The sequence below is a fragment of the Ammospiza caudacuta genome, chromosome 5, assembly GCF_027887145.1.
Source record: "Ammospiza caudacuta isolate bAmmCau1 chromosome 5, bAmmCau1.pri, whole genome shotgun sequence".
In the NCBI taxonomy this organism is placed as follows: Eukaryota; Metazoa; Chordata; class Aves; order Passeriformes; family Passerellidae; genus Ammospiza; species Ammospiza caudacuta.
The window spans coordinates 11960416-11978672 of NC_080597.1; the positions used below are offsets into that span (position 1 = coordinate 11960416).

At 41.1% G+C, this 18257-nt stretch overlaps 2 protein-coding genes across 5 annotated transcripts in view; one reads left to right on the forward strand and one right to left on the reverse strand.

Annotated features, from left to right (window-relative positions):
* DNM1L (dynamin 1 like) overlaps positions 1-10051 on the forward strand; it is a 36605-nt gene extending 26554 nt beyond the window's left edge. Inside the window, exons 15-20 of one of the 4 annotated variants that reach the window (XM_058805771.1) lie at positions 765-821; positions 2045-2122; positions 4297-4464; positions 5099-5208; positions 6364-6523; positions 7593-10051. In XM_058805771.1, the coding sequence (XP_058661754.1) occupies positions 765-821; positions 2045-2122; positions 4297-4464; positions 5099-5208; positions 6364-6523; positions 7593-7649 (630 nt within the window). In that variant the 3' untranslated portion in view covers positions 7650-10051. The remainder of the gene's footprint in view (positions 1-764; positions 822-2044; positions 2123-4296; positions 4465-5098; positions 5209-6363; positions 6524-7592) is intronic. The other 3 variants (XM_058805772.1, XM_058805773.1, XM_058805774.1) reach the window with 3 other exon arrangements.
* A 1447-nt stretch (positions 10052-11498) lies between these two features.
* Positions 11499-17350, reverse strand: YARS2 (tyrosyl-tRNA synthetase 2). Its single transcript, XM_058805245.1, has 5 exons — positions 16503-17350; positions 15359-15526; positions 14105-14260; positions 13619-13789; positions 11499-13304 (listed from the first exon to the last, which is right to left on the reverse strand). The coding sequence occupies exons 1-5, from the start codon at positions 17348-17350 to the stop codon at positions 13145-13147; spliced, it is 1503 nt and encodes a 500-aa protein (XP_058661228.1). The 3' UTR covers positions 11499-13144.
* Positions 17351-18257: the final 907 nt, after the last annotated feature.

Consider the following 18257-nt stretch of genomic DNA (forward strand, 5'->3'; position numbering starts at 1 on the left):
CAATTTCTTCTATAATCTATAAAATTTCTTCCTTCTATACATATATTTTGTAGGTATGCATTTGAATTTAACTTGGTAGACTGCTCTTTAATCTAGTTCAAAAACAATGTGTATGGAAACTGCTGTGAGTACAGAAATTAGGACTTTGTGAAGCTGAATATACAAAATTGTATCATCCTGTGTTACTTAAAGTAGTTCTTTCCCAATGTTTTCCTAAACAGGACATTGACATTTTTGAAGAACCAAACCATGTAATCCCAAGCCTTATTTGGTGGACAATCAATTGTTAATTTCAAGCAAATTCAGACATTTCTTTGTTCTAATTGCTTCAAATTCTATTTTGCTATGAAGCAAATTCTGCTGCCTCCTTCATTTTGGGCTTATCATGTGCTGGCCACAGAATCAAATCCTTTAGATGACTTGGAGGATTTACAGCTTAATGAGGGCTGTAGGGTATCTGTGATGAGCCAAATTGTGGAGCTTTGATACTGTTTTTTAAAGGCTCAGGCTTTGATCTTTGATTAGGGAGCGTGGTGCAAAAAAACTTAGCAAAACTTCTTATATTGAGAATTTAGTTTTGACCAGGTAATCAAAGCATCCAAATAATCAAGGGTTTCATAGACCACAGTATTAGCATGGCCCTGGATGAGATGAAATTACTCATATTTGTGTCTGAAATGGAAGTAATCTGTAAAATGTGGCTCTTGCCTGTGTGTTGATCCAGAGTAATACATAACTGAGGTCTTGCTGGATTGTTTTTAAAGGAGCAAAGGCGGAACAGGTTAACCCGGGAGCTGCCTTCTGCTGTGCCACGAGACAAGGTAGGTAAATGTTTGATTTTATTTTTTACATAAAGCTGAATGCATTCTCCTAGATCCAATCTAAGTATTGGAAATTTTCATATGCTGTTCTGGTAACAGTCTTGGGAGCTTCTAGGTATTGAGTTTTTTCTTTTCAATTTCATAAGATAAAAGTGGAATATAATTTTCTTTTATTTTTTCTTCTATAATTTTCTTAAAGATGCAATATTTGGGAGGTTTTAAATCTGGTATTTCAGAAGACTTGTCTATAAATGTAATAATACACTTATTACTTGAATTTTGTCATCTCAGGTCAGGAGTAAAATGCCTGCAGATGTTGAAGATGGACTCAGAACTTTCATGCTTAAATTTGTAGCTGAGACACACTGATTTCAAAAGATAAACAAGTGATTTAAAATGTCCAGTACCAACACAGTGACCTGTGGTTGGTTTTTGTTAAGTCACTCTTAAAACTGCAGTTTATTGCAGTCTTACTTTCTTTGGGAGCAGTTGTAGGAGTTGACATTTTCAGTTGTTCATGTATTCTGTCTCTGGAGCTTGCTTAACTTTATAAGGTTTTGGGATTAGTGCAGTGACAGGAGTGGAAGAACCAACCAAATGTCATGGAAAACAGTCTGGCTGTAGAAAAGAACAGTCTGACAACAAGCTGGAATTTTAGACAGTTATTTAATACTATGTGAATTATTAAGAATTCAAAGACAGAGACCATAGTTTAGAATCCTCGTGAGGTTGTAACAGGAGTTTCTACAGCTGATAGAAATCTGTTCACTAAGTTCATTACCTTAAAAAGTGAGACAGAGTCCCAGAGTAGATCTAATACTGTTGCCTTTAATCAGTCTAAGACAACTGATGGATGAACTGGAAATTTAAGGTAGCTGTCTAGAGATTGCTTTCAATGCTCTTTGATCCTTCATTTTGTTGATTTCATAGTTAAATCATCAGTGTAGGAGCTTAAATGAAACTGAAGGTCAGATAATCCAAAATAACCGTTTTGGAGATGCTTTTATTTTTCTTTTTTTTTTTTTTTTCTCTTTTCTTTCTTCTTTTTTTCTTCTTTTTTTTTTCTGCTTCTATTTCTGTTTTTCTTGCAAATTCAAAATATTTCTTTTCTGCATTTTGAAAGATGCTAGTAGGTAAAAGTGTTTACAATTTGCTAGGTAAATTTGGTGGTCTTCAGTTGAATTTTTTTTTTCCCCTCTCCCTGCATTTTTTACCTTCCTTAGTCTACTAAAGCTCCAGGTGCATTGGCACCTGCTTCCCAGGAGACTGTTACTGCTGCTTCTGCTGAGGCTGATGGCAAGGTCTGTCTTGATTTCTCCTCTAAGCACTGCATGCACGTTTCTGTTGTGGAGCACCCCAGGTGTAAGGAAAGCAGTTTGTCATTGGTATTGTCACCAACAGTGTGTCCTACCCAGTCTGGATGTCCTTCCCAGTGTGGATTACTTGGCACTACTGGTTTTATGTGCAGTGGCATGTCAAGACATGCCATGAGGTGGCCAAGTCGCTGCTTTCTCTTTGAACTCTTGTTTTGCAATATGTTGAGGTGCAAATATGCACCTAATTTACCTCAAACTGTCCATAGATTGTTGGGTGCAACAGTACTGTAATTAAAAGTCTTCAGCATGGCTGTTAAACTGCATGTTTTTAATGTGTTGACAGTTAAAGGAGGAGGACAGAAGATAATCTAAAATGTGAGTTTCCTGCTTCCTGCAGGGAATCTTTACAGGCTTTGTTCAAACTGAACCTCCTTTGTGTTGTGTCACATAATTGTTGAATCCCTGGTTTACTTATATTTGTGAAATGTGCTCTGCAGTGTATTTTACATGTTAGGTGTGCTGTCTCATGTGTTAAAATAACAGCTCATTATTCCTCTGAAGGCTTTTCTGCTAATTGCTCTTGCTAGGAGTCAGAAAAGATGGGCAGTCACAAGTTTGTGTATTAGGAGTACCAGGGGAACTCAGGCTTTCTGCTTTATTGCACATTCAGATGTAAATGCAAAGCTTCCATTTCTGTCCTGAGCAAAGTGGTTGAAGTCAAATCTAGTAAATAGTAGAATTTTAACTATTATTTTTATCAGTGTTTTAGAAGCTTTGATATACTGCAAAATTTAAAAAGAAACCAAGAGCCACTGTGCAGATAGTTTTGTGACTTAGGAAGTATCAGGGAGCTGCCAGATTTGGTTTGCATTTCCCATAAACCCTGTCCTCTGTGGGGTGATACATTTCACACTCTCTTGTGTGGCTTTGTTTCTGAAACTGCTTTGGAGGTAGAGCAGGCTCCACAGTAACACAGAATGAGAGTGGCATTTTTGTCATTTTGAACAGCTGTCTTGCAATCAGAAATCATGCAGTGGAGCTTTCCTTAACAACAACTTTCTCTTATTAGCAGAGTTTGATTTGGATTCCTAGTGTGTTGTACAATGCCCCTGAGCAATTTAAATAAAATTTTTGATGTGCACAGCTTAGCTGAGTTTCTTCCTATATGCTGCTGCTGATATATTCTACTTGCTATGCTTTGTTTCTCACTTTTTTTTTTAGATTTAAGATCAACCTGTGGTGTTTCATTGTAAACACAATAGATAAATTTAGCTTTTTTCCTCCTATACCTGAAGCAAGACAAGTACAAAGCCTTGAATGACCTTTTTCAAACAGGACTAGATTTCAAAGCACAGAGTAAATAGAAGAGATATTAGGCTTGTGGGAAGGTAAAATAAAATAAAAATTGCCCCTATTCAACATAAAAATAAACTTTGGGTTTTTAATACTAATTAATAGATGGTGGATACCATCCACTAATATTTCTTTTGTTCAGTGATTTCTAATGTTTGACATCTTTTTCTCAGAAGATTCATGAGTTCTTCTTTGTCTGGAACTCCCCAGAATCTCTGATCTTCTTCTCTTCTCTCTCTGAACTTTGAGAGGATGAAGATTTTTGGTTTGATTTGTTATAAAAAAGCCTTCCATAAATATGATCATAGCTGTGCTACCTCAGAACAGAAATGTGCATCTTTTTTAGGTGTTACTGTAACAAGCTTAAGTTTGTATTTAAATAAAACCCGAAGTATTTAAATTCAAGTATTGCAAGAGCTGTGGTGATCTTCAGAATATATTTTCAGAACGATCCTGATAGTATAGGATGTGTAGTCAAAGCCAAATGACTTAGAAAGACCACTCCATATTTTAGAAGTGATTTGTAGACCCTTAAAATGCTGTGGAACTTCTCCAAGTGAGACGTTTTCATACCCTTTATTAGGGACAGTATGAGTTTTAAAAGCTTTCATTTTACTGGTACCTTTTGTGAGCTGTAACCAGCGAAGGGACAATAAATGTGGGGAATGGGAAGAACAGAATGAAGGAATATACCTATGAAAATCTTACTTTTAGTGAGTTTTACCTGTAGTGATTTGATCAGATGCTTCTCTATAATGGCCAAGTTCTAATGCTGCCATGTTTTTTTCAATGTGCTGTTTGTGCAGAATCCTGCTGTAGGAGCAGATGCACCTCCGGAGTCTGGAACAGGCAACTGGAGAGGAATGCTGAAACCCTCCAAAGCAGAAGAGGTAGCAGCAGAGGAAAAATCCAAGCCAGCTGCAGCCCTACCTGCTAGTCCTCAAAAAGGACATGCTGTAAACCTATTAGATGTGGTGAGTCTTGGAAGACAAATTCCTTTTCTTTGTAGTTCAGTCTCAGGAAAGAAAACATCTCAATTCCAGCTCTTGTAACGTTGCTGCTAATATGTGGTCTCTTTGTAAATAATTCCCACTATTGCAGCAAGGAGCTCCAGCCAGTCTCTTCTGCTTTGCTCCTTGCCTGATTCCAATCTCCCTGCAACCTCCCTGCCTGCTCCAGTTTCAGGCTGAGATTGGGATAACTGGCTTCCTTTCACAAATTCCTGTGCAGGTGAACTCCTTGGCTAGATAGCTGTTGGTACAGAAACAAATCTTAGCTCAACTCAAATTCCTGCTCTTCTTGTGCTGAATTTTAGTGTTTATATTGGAGAAGAAAAACCATTAAAGACAAAACCCACTTAAGTTAAAAACAGATGGAGATATTTGGAGATGTTTAGAAAAAATGTAGTGGTTCCCTGTGACCTTTGTTTCACATATGTGGATTTTCATACGTCTCTAATTTTATTTCTGAAGAATTACAGGTTTGTTGCGAGACAGATTACATCTGTCAAACTCAGGCTAAAAGAGCAATAGTTAGAGCTCTAAGTTTTATATGCAAATGCAAATGAGCAGAGTTGGTTAAGCTGAGGGTTTTATTTTTCTCACACAGCCTGTACCTGTTGCACGCAAACTTTCTGCCCGTGAGCAACGAGATTGTGAAGTGATCGAACGACTTATTAAATCTTACTTCCTTATTGTCAGGAAGAACATTCAGGACAGGTAAACCTAAACTTCCTTGAAATATGTAAGCCTTGAAATATGAAATATGCAAGTATTGTGATATTTCAAGAATCATATATATGATCATGTTACTTTTATCATGTTCTTATGTTTGTAAGAAGAGAGAAAATAAATTCATTTTTTAGAAGGGACAGCAACAGTAAAATTTGACCCTTCACAGAATGAAGCAGTTTGAAGAAGCACTTGTTTCCTCTAATGGTTTCAAGTTCTGTGTAGTATTAAGTAAAAGGTTTAATTATTTAGGAGATGCCTCCTTTTCTGGAGGATGCTTCAATTCAGATGGAAGATTTGCAGCAAATAACTGGAATCAACTCTAGGTCCTGTGTACCCTGACAGAATTTAGCTTTGCCATCCTCTTAATTCAAATGGGAAGGTCAAATAGGAGCTAGTGTGTGTGGCTCAGTTTTCTAGCACTTAGCTATAAGGGTGGTAATGGCATGAAAAAGTTCTTTCTGCTGTGGAAAAGTCATACTTTTTCTTTAGTAAGGAATTCTATACAACTTATTTTGCTTATGTCTTTGTGGAAAGATCTAACTTCATATATGATTTTTATGTATATGGGAAGTCTGGAGGAAGTACAGGAATCTGGAAATCAGATTTTAGAGCAGGTTAGTGAGGCTCATAGGTGTTTTAGTCTATCCAGTAAACTAATACCTTCAATATAATTTTTAGTATTTCATGGCAGGGGAGTGCTTTGTTTACCTTAACTTTACTGCACAGTTTGTACTATGTAACATCAGAGATGTGAATTATTTCTTTGCCGTTTTCTCTTCCCATTTACACATAAAATTTGGTGTTAATACTTAAATGTGTGTCATCTCCTGCACAGTAGAGATAGCTTGCTTTGTAATGAACAAAATTATTTATTCTTGTTTTGTGTTTTACACTGTTCATGTTTTTTACAATGCAGCTTTTCTATTTGGAAGAAATTATGTTTATATGAATTAGTTCTACTCTAATATTGTACATGATGCTGCTTTTACTTGAGACAGTTTTTATTTATAGTAGTGATAGATTCCTGGTAGTTTGAGCCAATGCTATGTGTAGCTGCTTGCCCTCATTGTGCATTCTTCCTCTGGAACAGACCTGGTTTTGAACAATTATTTTAAAGAAACAATCTTGATGTGCTTGCAGTGTGCCAAAGGCAGTGATGCATTTTCTGGTGAACCATGTGAAGGACACTCTCCAGAGTGAGCTGGTGGGCCAGCTGTACAAATCCCTGTTGTTGGATGACCTTCTCACAGAGTCTGAGGACATGGCACAGCGTAGGAAAGAGGCAGCTGACATGCTCAAGGTAATGAGGACATCAGGAGCTCCTGGGAGCAGTTCACCTAATCAATGGGAGGCTTCTTGAAGACTTATCTTTCTTTTTTCTTTACTGCTTTTTAAGACTGTACCAGTGTATTGCTTTTCTCTGCTAGAGGAATTAAAACCAATACATGACCAGAAAGGATTACATATGAGCTTTTAAATCTGCAGTTTAGCAGGCTAGATAGAAAGTAGGTGCAGTTTCTCTTTTATGGCAGGCTTTTAAAACTGTGTATGGTGAAGAAGTCTGCCCTTCTTGAGAATTTAATGAGTTGCCACTTGTTTTGTGTCTTGGTTTGGAAAGACAGGAGTCTGCTGAGGAAGGCCGGAGCCTCCCCTGAAATGGAGAATGTAACCCCCTCCCCCTCCAAATTGCTATAAACTTTAAATTAAGGGGCTCTCTGGCAAAAAATATTGGAGCAGGAATAACAGTTCTTCATTAGAGAAGAAAATAAAAAGATAAAATAAGCAATGCAGTACACTAGAACAACACTGACAGAGTCAGAACACAACCTGACACGCTGTGGGTCAGGGTGTTGGTAGCAGTCCAGTTGGAAATGTGGCTGCAGCCCTCCTGGAGTGTCAGGTGTGGTTCTGTTGGAGCAGGGATCCTGTAGAAGGCTGTAGTCTTCCCCTGCAGATCCAGTGGAAGAGGCAGCTGTTTCTCTGGGAAATCCAATGGAGAAGCCGTGCTGGTGTTACAGAATCTCCAGATTACATCTGAGTAGCAATGCTTGGCTCCTCCCTCTGGGTGGGGCATCTCACTATGTGTTGCTGTAGTTCTTATCAGTCATGCAGTGACATTCAATAGCCTGTTACCAGCAGGGAGAAGTGGTTGTTGAAGAGATAAGGAAAACTGCCCACTTAACAGAAGACAGCTGCTATACAGATGGCAAATAGAATACAGTTTGCTTGGCAATCCAGGACATTTTGTAATGACACTGATTAGCTTTGGTTTGTTTTGTAGCTTTGCACTTCCCAGACTGCTGCTGTTTTGTCCCTGGGGAATCTGTGCATGATAACTAACTGTGGCTTTTGTGTGTCCCTGTGTGCAGGCCCTGCAGAGAGCCAGCCAGATCATTGCAGAGATCCGAGAGACACATCTTTGGTGAAGACTGTATCAGCCACACTATTTATATGCATTGGAGGTTACATTGGCTTGACAATTGCTAGGCATGGTATACGGAGTAGAATTTTTATTTATGAACTCTTCTTATCTGTGTACTGCAACTGTGTAAATCTGCTCATGTAAAGACAGTTGGTTTGATTTGCAAACAGAAAAACATGCTGTATTTTGCAAAAGAAGTCGTATTTAATCCATATAATAAATGGCTCTAAATGTTTCCTTACCAGGTTTCTGGTGCAAATTAAAGCAGACCAAGTCTTCTGTCTCAGTGACAGTCTCATTTGAACTTGGGGAAAAACATTCAAGTTCCAGTGCCTGACTTGCTGAACAGGTTGCCTGTGGTTAAGACAGCCAGTGTAGTCTTGTGGCATAGTTCTAAGCTGCTTTTCCAGTAGAAGTTTCAATACTGTGAAGACAAGAGAGCACTGAGTATTTTCTTTCATGAATATATTGCATGCACTGTGGCAGATGGAGGTCTCCATTTTATAGCGCAGTAGAGATGTTGAGCGTATTACTATGTATGTGTGTTCCCTTTTTTTTTTTTTCTCTTTGTCCCCAAATTTTTCAATGGCAGAAAAAACTTCAGACTTGATTTCATGGAGTATCATGTAGGAAGAATTAGCCTGGAGCTTGTGAACAAGAACAGCCTACTAAAAAGTGGCTGCAGAGTTATTAACATGCACTGGAGCTTGTGTATGAATGTTGGAGTTTATAATCAGGCACAAGGACACCTTCCCCTTCCTCCCCCCTGGGACCAAGCCCCTGGACCACCTGATAGTAAATTTGCTCTGGCAGAACTGAAAAATAAAACTGGATTTCAAAACTGTCATGGGATAGTAAGCGTTTCTTTTAAAAACAGATCAAGTTGGCCAGGGAGAAGGGGATGCCCACAAATTCTGCAAATTTTGGAATGTATGACAGTATGAAAGAAAGTCTGTGGAATTGGAATATTTATATCAGAGATTACAGTTGCTTTGGAGGAAATTTTATTGTGCTGTAAGTAGCTTTTTTTTTTTGAGGACAATCATAAAATTATTAAATTTTAGGTTGGAAATTAAGTTGATGAGGTTTCTTTTTTTGTTTTGATTATAATTCATACAGATGACTATTGATCACACTAGCCTTGAAAAAGTAAACATTTTAATTTTTATGAATAAAAATTTATTTAAACTCCAGCCAGCATACTTGCATGTACTTTTCAAGCAGATTCACTCTTTTTGTATAAAGTGAAAATGTTTACTATAGTGTTGCTAATACTTTTTCTTTAACACAACTTGCATGAAAAATAGGACACTGCTGTTAACCTCCATGGCTTGATTTTATGGTATTGGGCCATGATAGTGAGGTTTTCATTACCCATATGCAGTTCCTTCCCCCTGAAATCAGTTAGCAAAAAAGGAATTCCTATGGTAAGCTGCTAAAGATTGAAAATTTAAAAACTCAGTTTACAAGAAGCTTTGTTTAAAAATGTATTTTTCTCATGGTAATATTCAGTTTGGCATCAATATGAGCACAAGGAGTTAAGTCTGACAGATGCAACTTTTGGATCCTTCATGTATGATCTGAGGTAATTCATGCAGAACACAGAAATACATATGGTGTATTTTTAAACAGCCTAAGAAGTCATGGTGTATGCATTACATGTAATGAATACAAAGGAGGTACTTTTATCTTGCATTGTATCCAGGGATGATAGTTCTCAGATTTAAGAAATATGACTGAAGTGCAAACCACTTTTTAAATCGATTTGGTGATCAGTGAAAGCTTTTTAAGTTTTATCAAAAGCATTACATTTCTGTTTGACAACTCTCTTCCTTTTGCTTTCAACATCCAAGAAGTTTTCAACAAGGTAGTGCCGTCCATAAAATTGATCTGCTACCTAAGCTTTAACTCTCAAGTTCAGTCAACAGTCTCTTTGTGAAGAAATACTCTGATTTGTAAAGTTTTGAAATGCTGCATAAAGCAAATGAATTTCATTTAATGAAGAAATTCTTGCAAGAGATACCTGGCTCTGTAATGTCATGTGGAATTTCCAGTGTCAATTTGGTTTCTGAAATGTTATGACTTTTTTTGTTTAAGTTTCACCAAAAGGTTCAATTTGGTAATGTTTGAGTGCCAAGAAATGAACTTGATTTGTAATCCTTAATGCAAGACTTTGAAGGTCCATGATGTAACAATCCTGTTATTTAATAAACAGATAATACACAAAATTAATTACTCCAGAAATAGTTTTGGACTGACTTGTAGTTGTGGTGACAGGACTTACATAAACTTGTAAGTTAACCTATACGTGTACAACCTTAGTTATGATTTCTCTTGTTCTCACTCAATTCTGCATTGTTAAATAGTTCCATAACTCATAATGTAGAAAAGCTGTTCATGCATACTGATAGATTTGAAACAAGCTGTGTTCTGGAACTGAACTAAAATACTTCAATGCCACTATTACTACCAGCACTAAAACAAAAGCTGTGGAAAAAAACCTAATGAGGGCAGCAACTGAAAAATTCCCAGATTAGACTGATGGTTTACAACTGTCTTCTAATCACCTTATTTAATATAAACTTGAAAAAATTTTGTCACTAGTGCACAAGTTTTAGCTAACTTGCTCTCAAGTGGTGGAGAATCATGGAGGGGAAAACCCCCTGTAGCCAAGTTCAGGTTAGTAAATGTCTGACACTGATACCTGAGCTGTTGTGGTCCTGCTGTAACTAAAACACAGTGTCCTCCTGATGTGAGCAGTTTGTATTCTGTAGTCAGGTTCAAATTTTACTTAGTGAAACAGATGGGTAGAAGGGGTGGTGGTGTCTCTGTGCTTCAGACCTTACTCTGAAGTAAATGGAGCAGACCTTGTGTAAAACCTGCCTTTGTTCATTGCTGTGTGGATTAATGACAGATGCCAGATTGGATATGGCAAACTCAGATCCCTGCTTTATGGACCAGGGCAGGGGAAAGAAACAACTTGCCACTTGGTTGCGCCCCTGTTGGGAACTTAAATGGAATTATCATGGGTAATTTTTTTTCTGCAGTTTTCTCCTTCAGCTGTGAGAACAATGGGTAGCTGGTGTTTCCTGAGGTCACTGAGGATCTCCACTGCATCTGCTTTTTGTTGCTAATTAAACACTGCTTTGAGGTGAGAGGCAGAGGATTGATTCCTCTAAGTTTAATACCACTTGGATATGGTTTTGTGCTCAATGACACTCTTTAAACTAGTGAAGGTGCTTTCATGCTCCCATAGTTTGGAGTTTACCTGCTGCATGCCCTTTCACCCTTTACCTCTTAACTGGTAGGTGCCACACTAAGGTTAAATTCAAGTCTTCCAGGTTGTGCTGCACAAATGTTTTTGGTGCAATTTTTTTAGTTTGCTGGTTTTAGGTTTTTTTAAATATCTTGCCAAAATAATTTTCTTTTTGCACTTTTAAATCGTGCATGTGTAGCCATGTTAAATACTTTAATATAATTACTCCTTGTTCACATTTGAACAAGTTTGGACAATTTCTTTCTGATTGTCTCAATGTACCTGTATGTAAGAATTAAGACCAGGCTAAGAAAGAATAGTTGATTTTTCCTTGATCCTCGACCCAAGTGTTCAAATGCTCAGTTGTGATGGCCCTGTATGGTCATGGCAAGTATCCAGCTGTTTCTCTGGGAAAAGTCAGGGGTTTGGAGTGCTAGGACTTGGTCAAAGGCAAGCACGGACTGAATTTCTTGGGGTTTATGAATCTTATTAGAAACCTTGCATGAAAAGAACTTTATTCCTTTTTTGTTTCATGTTGCTAAAAAATAAATTTACTGATTTATTAGAGGTGGATATATATGTCTGTCTGCACAATTTGGTGATGACAGAAAACAGGCAGGAAAGAGATGAGACATGAAACACTGCTTATTCCTGGAAGTTTTTCCTGTTACCAGAAACTCACATGGGCTCTGTTGTATTTCTCTGGAGGTGAATGTGGGTTTGTACTGGAGCATTTTGGTTCCAGGTGCATGTATTCTGATTTGCTGCAATACTTCTGTCATTGAAGGAACAAGGAGCTGTGTTAGGTGGATGAATTCTCCCCTTCCCTTCTCCCTTTTCTTCTATGTGCTTTCTTTGAGGTAGAAATGACTCAATTACTTTTCTTTGTTATGGAATAGAGATTAGGCTAGAGAGGTTTCATTATGAGACAGATGAGTAGGATCTGGAAACTGAAATTAACACTAGGAACATGCTGAGCTTTTGAAAGTGCCATTACTTCAGTTACATTGCCAGAAGAAACTGTCATCTATAACAAGCAAGCCACTATATTTTATTACTGCTGAAATCTTGAGTCATGGTGCAAATGAAATCAGCATGGAATTTATCAAGTAAAAAGAAACATAAAAAAAGATACCTAAAACAATAACAAACTCCCTACCCAACTCTAGAATATATATAACCACATTCCAGAAGCTAAGATTAAGGCTTTCCCCCTTGTGGCTGCTGTCACTGCAAATTTGTATTGAAGATTTCATGGACCAGGAAATTATTCTCCATGGCCTCAGTGTGAGGCCTGATCCTTGAAAGCAACACTGCAAAGCACTTCAGCTTCCCTCATGTGTTTCCTGGTCCTGGTTCCTTGTGGTGCTGTTCACCCTCAACTCCTGGGTAGCTAATATTAAAAAAAAGCCTTTCATGTGCATGCTCCAAATCTTCTGGTATAATGTGCTATCTTCCTGACTGCAGAGCCCACAGAACTAGGGCCAGGATATTCCTTCAGCAAGGAATGCTGGATAGCATGGATGTCATTCATAGGACCAAAGAAGTGGAACAACTCTCACTCCCCTTTTAAGCCACACTATGCACAGAGAAAGCCTAAAGGATTAATTAGGTTGATTTAAGCTTTGAAAGGCTCTGTACATTCAGATTTCAAAAGTGAATTTGCTGTGTATTCCCACAGGAAGGCTGGAAAACTTTGGTGCAATGTGTCCCCATACATAACCAAGAACCAAGTTACATTAGTGCCTAATCATTTATTATGAATCTTTATTATGACTTTTCTGCAGCTTCCTTCAAAGCAATCCTGTTCAGGGGAACATGACCACAGGTTGGTTGTCTTTGCCCCCAGCAAGGATTCTTTCACTGGCTGTAAGAAGGAGTGGGTTTGAGTTTGCTTTGGCTCATTTTCCTGTGGGTTATCCTGTGGAATAACTGGCCACTGTTCCTCTACAACACAGGGGGCTGTTACAGGAGGGGAAGCACATCTCCATCGCTGGACTTTGAAATGAATCTTTTCATTTTCTTCTTATGCAGATCCTTATGGATGGTGCTTTGAATAAGGCAGAGTATCCACAATCTCTTCAGTGGTATAACTCAGCTCCTTTATTTGAACTCTGGTGCATTTTGAAAAAAGTGTTGGGCAGTCTGTGAGCTGTGTAGTAATGCACAGTACAGAAATATCTTCAAGTACCTCTTCAAGCAGCAGAGTCAGAGACCTGTCCTTTTAGGGAGATACTCTGTTGTCACAACTGCAGCCATTTTATAATGTAGTAATTTTTCTTTCCAACTCTAAGTAATGACACTCCATTCTTCAGAATATGCTGTCCCAGAATAAGAACAGTCTCAGGATTAGTCACACGATTCCCATTTATTGAAACTCCTCCGTCTGTAATTTTCCGGTACCTTAAAAACAAAACAGAAACAACTGTTACTTGCAAGAGAAAGGTATTAAGAAATTAAAGTTCATTTGGGGTTTTTTTGTTTGTTTGTTTGGTTTTTTGTTGTTGTTGTTTTGGTTTTGTTTTTTTTTTGTTTTGTTTTTTTGTGGGTTTTTTTTGGTTGATGTTGGATGCATAATTGAAAACATTTTAATTCTTCTGCACTTCACTTCCAGTCCAGGTCAACAGTGACTGAAATGAACCTTAGCCTCTACTATACTTTCTGAGAAGGATAAATACTGTTTTAAGAATTAGCCACAAGCACAGGTGAGAACTCACCCACTAGGTCCATCTGGAATGGCATTTGCTTTGCGACACAAGTCAAGAACAGTCATGCCAGGTTCAAGCAGCAGTTCAGCAGAAGTTGCTTGTCTGAAAAGTTCCTGTAGCTCTTGGTCAGACATTTCTTCCAGTGCCTCCACACTGCTGTGGTAAAGGGCCTTAGTGCACCTGTGAGAACAAAGAGCATTCAAAATACAGAGCTAGTCTTCTCTTCACACTAAGTGCTACCCATCAGATTCCCCTCCCCAGTTTCTTTTGGAAGTCCACAAACTAACAGAAATACTTTAAATACACCCCCACTTTTTAATTGTACCCTACTGCCTTGCAAGTTTTTTTAGTATTTTCAGTGTATTTTTAAGTCTACAAGATTATTACATTTTTAACATCTAAGCAACAACTTAATACACTAAAATAGTTCCTGAAAAGCTATGGAGAATTCCCACAGAAATCTGAAACAAAACTGCTTGATAAATCAAACTTTACCTCTTAGCAGATTCCAGTCCCTCTCTACCATGGACAAGCTTAGTTACTTCAGCAGCCAGTCGTTTCTGAGGGCCCCATTTCTCAGGTTCTTTAGCATGCATTTCCATGATGTGGGCAATCTCCTCAAGAGGAAGGAAGGTGAATAGTTTCAGGTATCTATGAGCAGGGAAAAAATACTTTGTCTGTATAGCCATCATTAGAGATTTCCTGCCTTTGTCATTCAAACTTCAGTAACTGCATGAAAATGATTCTCAGTCAATTTAAGAAACACATATTAGGATGCTCTGTGCTTTCAATCAAATCTTTAAAACTCACATTTTACTTAATATTCTGCCTAAGGTCAACTCTTCAGGCATAAGATAGTGTGAGATGCTTTTATGAAGCTTGAACTCCAGTCAACAATTTTGTTTTCTCTTGAAACTTGTATAGGATTTATTGGAATCATGTGTCAACTAACAAGGTTTTGTATCTATCCTAGAAGATCTACAATATGCTAATGCAAAATCCCACTGCCAGTCTGTGGCCATCATGGGACAGAAACATACTTGTATTGGCAAGTATCTCAGCAGGAAGATTATTTAGGATAATCAAGAATTTAAAGATGTACCCTAAGCCTTTACAACAAAGTCCATTTTAATGAGCTGTCAGTCCCATGCAGTGTATTAAAGGTACCTTTACTGGTAAAAAGTCTGAATGGCTGAAATATTTTAGTCTTAAGTACCCACATACCCTTCTTTTCAGTCTGAAAGGTGTTGGGGATCAGAACATGGATTTGAATTATCAGAGGATAAACCTTTCAGAGAGGTAAGTTATAAGGCAGGTCCCAATATGAAAGGGAAGCAGCTCAGATTTAACAGTGCTATTGATGTTAAAAGTAAAACAGATTTAGAAAAGAACACAGCAACTTATTAAAATCAATGTAGTAATGTAATGTACTGAAAAAAACTGATGCTACAGAACTAAAACTAACATGCCATATAAGAGAGTCAACCCACTGTCAGAACAAAATGCATTATTGCTTCACTCCTCTGTTATCCCCCTTCTAATTTTCTAGTGCATATTTCAGCATATGGAAGTTCCACTATCCTGTCTATTTAGGAACCAGTCATGCCTGTTTATTTCATGAACAGCTATAATTAACACATACTTCAACATGGAGCTTGTGTTGCACATAATTAAATGAAGCATTTACAGTGAACAGTTAGAATCAGGTTTTATAAACAATGACAAAGAGCAAGATGGAGGAAAACTTACTTTTCAACCACATTATCTTGCTGTCTGACAAAAAACTGATAGAGCTCAAAAGGAGAAGTCTTCTCCCTGTTCAGCCAAACTGCATTTCCAGCAGTCTTTCCCAGTTTATCACCAGTAGTACTGGTAATAAGAGGTACAGTAATTCCAAACACCTCTGCTCCTGTCATCCTGAGAAAGAAGAGTCACTGCATGTTAAAATAAATTGTACATTGGTAAAGCTGGCTAGAATACAAGCATTCTGCAAGATTCTATCCTTAGTATAAAGCTAGGGATGATGGGCAAAAATATGCCAGAACACTGTTGTGTGAAGAGGGCTTTAGGGATAAACACAGCACCATAACTTTTTAAGTTCTTTTGTATTTATCAAAGACATTTATGTCCTTTAAATAGTTTATATCGTATATACTGCGACTGTCTCATAATCATATTTGGTGTGATTACACCAGGATGTGTGTCCTGGCAGACTTGTCTCGATTTTGTCCCATGCTTCAGGTGATTGATTTTGGTTCTTGGATTCACTAATACAAGAACCTGTTATTTTTCCTAAAAATTCATATAAACCTGGTCAAAATGGTGCAATTAATGGTCAGGCCAATTAATTACTCCTCTCAAATCACAGGGATTTGTGTGTGACCAAACCTCTCGTTGCTTTAGAGACTGTGAGCACCAAGTTGCCCAGCATTCTGTCATGGAATCACAGAATTGGCGAGGCTGGGCAAGACCTCTGAGACTGTCGGGTCCAACCTGTGACTGAACATCACCTAGAGCATGGCACTAAGTGCCAGGGGCATCTTTCCTTATACACACCCCCGGGGACAGCGACTGCACCCCTCCCTGGGCAGTGCATTCATGTCATGTCACCTGGAGCATGGCACCAAGTGCCAGGTGCATCTTTCCTTACACACCTCCATGCACAGCGACTCCACCCTTCCCTAGGCAGCCCATTCCACTTGCTCGAGGACCTCAGTGTCCTCCTGAATGAATGACCCAGGACTGGCACAGCACTCGAGCTGCGGCCTCACCCCGCCCAGCACAGGGTGCCAATGACACAACGACAATGATCCCCGGTCCCGCTGGCGCCGCTGTCACAGCCTGCCCGATGCCCACACCCTGCCCATCCCCTCCCGGCCGCGCTCCTCCGTACTTGGTGACGAGCTCGTATCCGGACATGATGTTTCCCATCTGGTCGTGGCCGCCCAGCTGGACGCGGCAGCCGTGGTGCCGGTGCAGGTGCAGGAAGTCGTAGGCCTGCAGCGCGGGGTACAGGAACTCGGCCAGGCTCATGCCCTCGGCGCTGCGCAGCCGCGCCTGGCAGCTCTGCCGGCTCAGCAGCGTGCCCATGCGGAGCCGCCCGCCGGCGCCGCCCAGGAAGCGGAGCAGCGGCTCCCGGCCGAGCCAGCGGGCGTTGTCCAGCAGGGCGGCGCGGCCGAGCCGCCCGGCGCCGGGCTCCCAGAACAGCTCCCGGTGGTTCCCGAACAGCCGCTCCAGCCCCGCGCGCAGCGCCCGCGCCTGTGCGCGCACCCGCCCCGCCGGCAGCGGCTCCCGGGCGCGCTCCCGCCCGCTGGGGTCCCCGAGCCGCGCCGTGGCCCCGCCCACCACGGCGATGACGTCGTGGCCGGCGCGCTGGAAGTGCAGCAGCGCCATGACGGGCAGCAGGTGCCCCACGTGCAGCGAGTCCGCCGTGGGGTCGAAGCCGCAGTAGGCGGCCAGCGGCGGCCGGCCCGGCTCCAGCAGCGCCGGCAGCTGCTCCTCCGCGCTCTGCGCCGGGAACACCTCCTGGAACAGCCCGCGCTCGCACTGCGCCGCCAGCAGCCCCGCCGCGCCCCGCGCCCGCCGCGCCTGCTCGTGGGCCCGGCGGCGGAGCGGCGGCGGCGGCGGCAGCGGGGCCCGGCGCAGGCCCCACGGCCCCGCCGCCCGCCCGCAGCGCCGGCACAGCGCGGGCGCCGCCATCGCGCGCGGGGCACGCCGGGAACGCCAGGAGGGCGGGGCCATGCGCCGGGACCGCCCCGGAACCGCGAACCGGCGGGGACGGGCGGGGGAGCGGCTCGGGAGGGCCCGGGGGTGTGTGGGGCACCGGGAACGGCGGGGCCGCGGTCAGCTTTGCGCCGGCTGGCGGCTCTTCTCCGCCACATTAAACATGCGACAAAACCGGCGTGCGCTGGCTCCTGCTCCGTTGCATTCTCCCAGCCCGGAATACCGGGAGTTCAGGCGCTGTCAGGCGGTGGGAATCGGCCTGGCAGAGCGGGGACCGCGTGCCTGAGTTGGTCACACCGGGGCTTCAGACTTTACACCCTAGAATTAGTTATATTACCAGAATTTATTATCTATATACCTAGAAGTTTTTAGCTGTGTTACATATTTGCTTGGGAAGAGGCGGCTCAAGCCCCAGATAGAGGTGTGCAGCTGTGGGTGATAAAAGGAAGGCTGAGGAAACATGGGCCCTCTGCAGGGGAATGGAGCACCTGGGATAGGGAGAATGCTGAGGTGTGCAATGGGTTTTTTGCCTCAGTCTGCACTGACAGGTGTTCCATGCACCCCAGCAGAGTTGCAGAAGGAAAGGTAAGGGTGAGGAGAATGAACCACCTCCTGCAGGAGAAGATGAGGTTTGAGCCTGTCTAGGGAAGCTGGGTGTAGCCATGATATTTTCTGAAAAATCCTTTCCTTAGGATTTTTCCTCCCGAGAAGCTGAGAAACCTCAGGAACAAAATGTAAACAATGATTATCTGCTGCTGTGGAATGCAACAGGTGCGTCTGTGATTGGTCTCATGTGGTTGTTTCTAATTAATGGCCAATCACAGTGAGCTGGCTTGGACTCTGAGACACAAGCTTTTGTTATCATTCTTGCTTTTCTATTCTTAGCTAGCCTTCTGATGAAATCCTTCTATTCTTTTAGTATAGT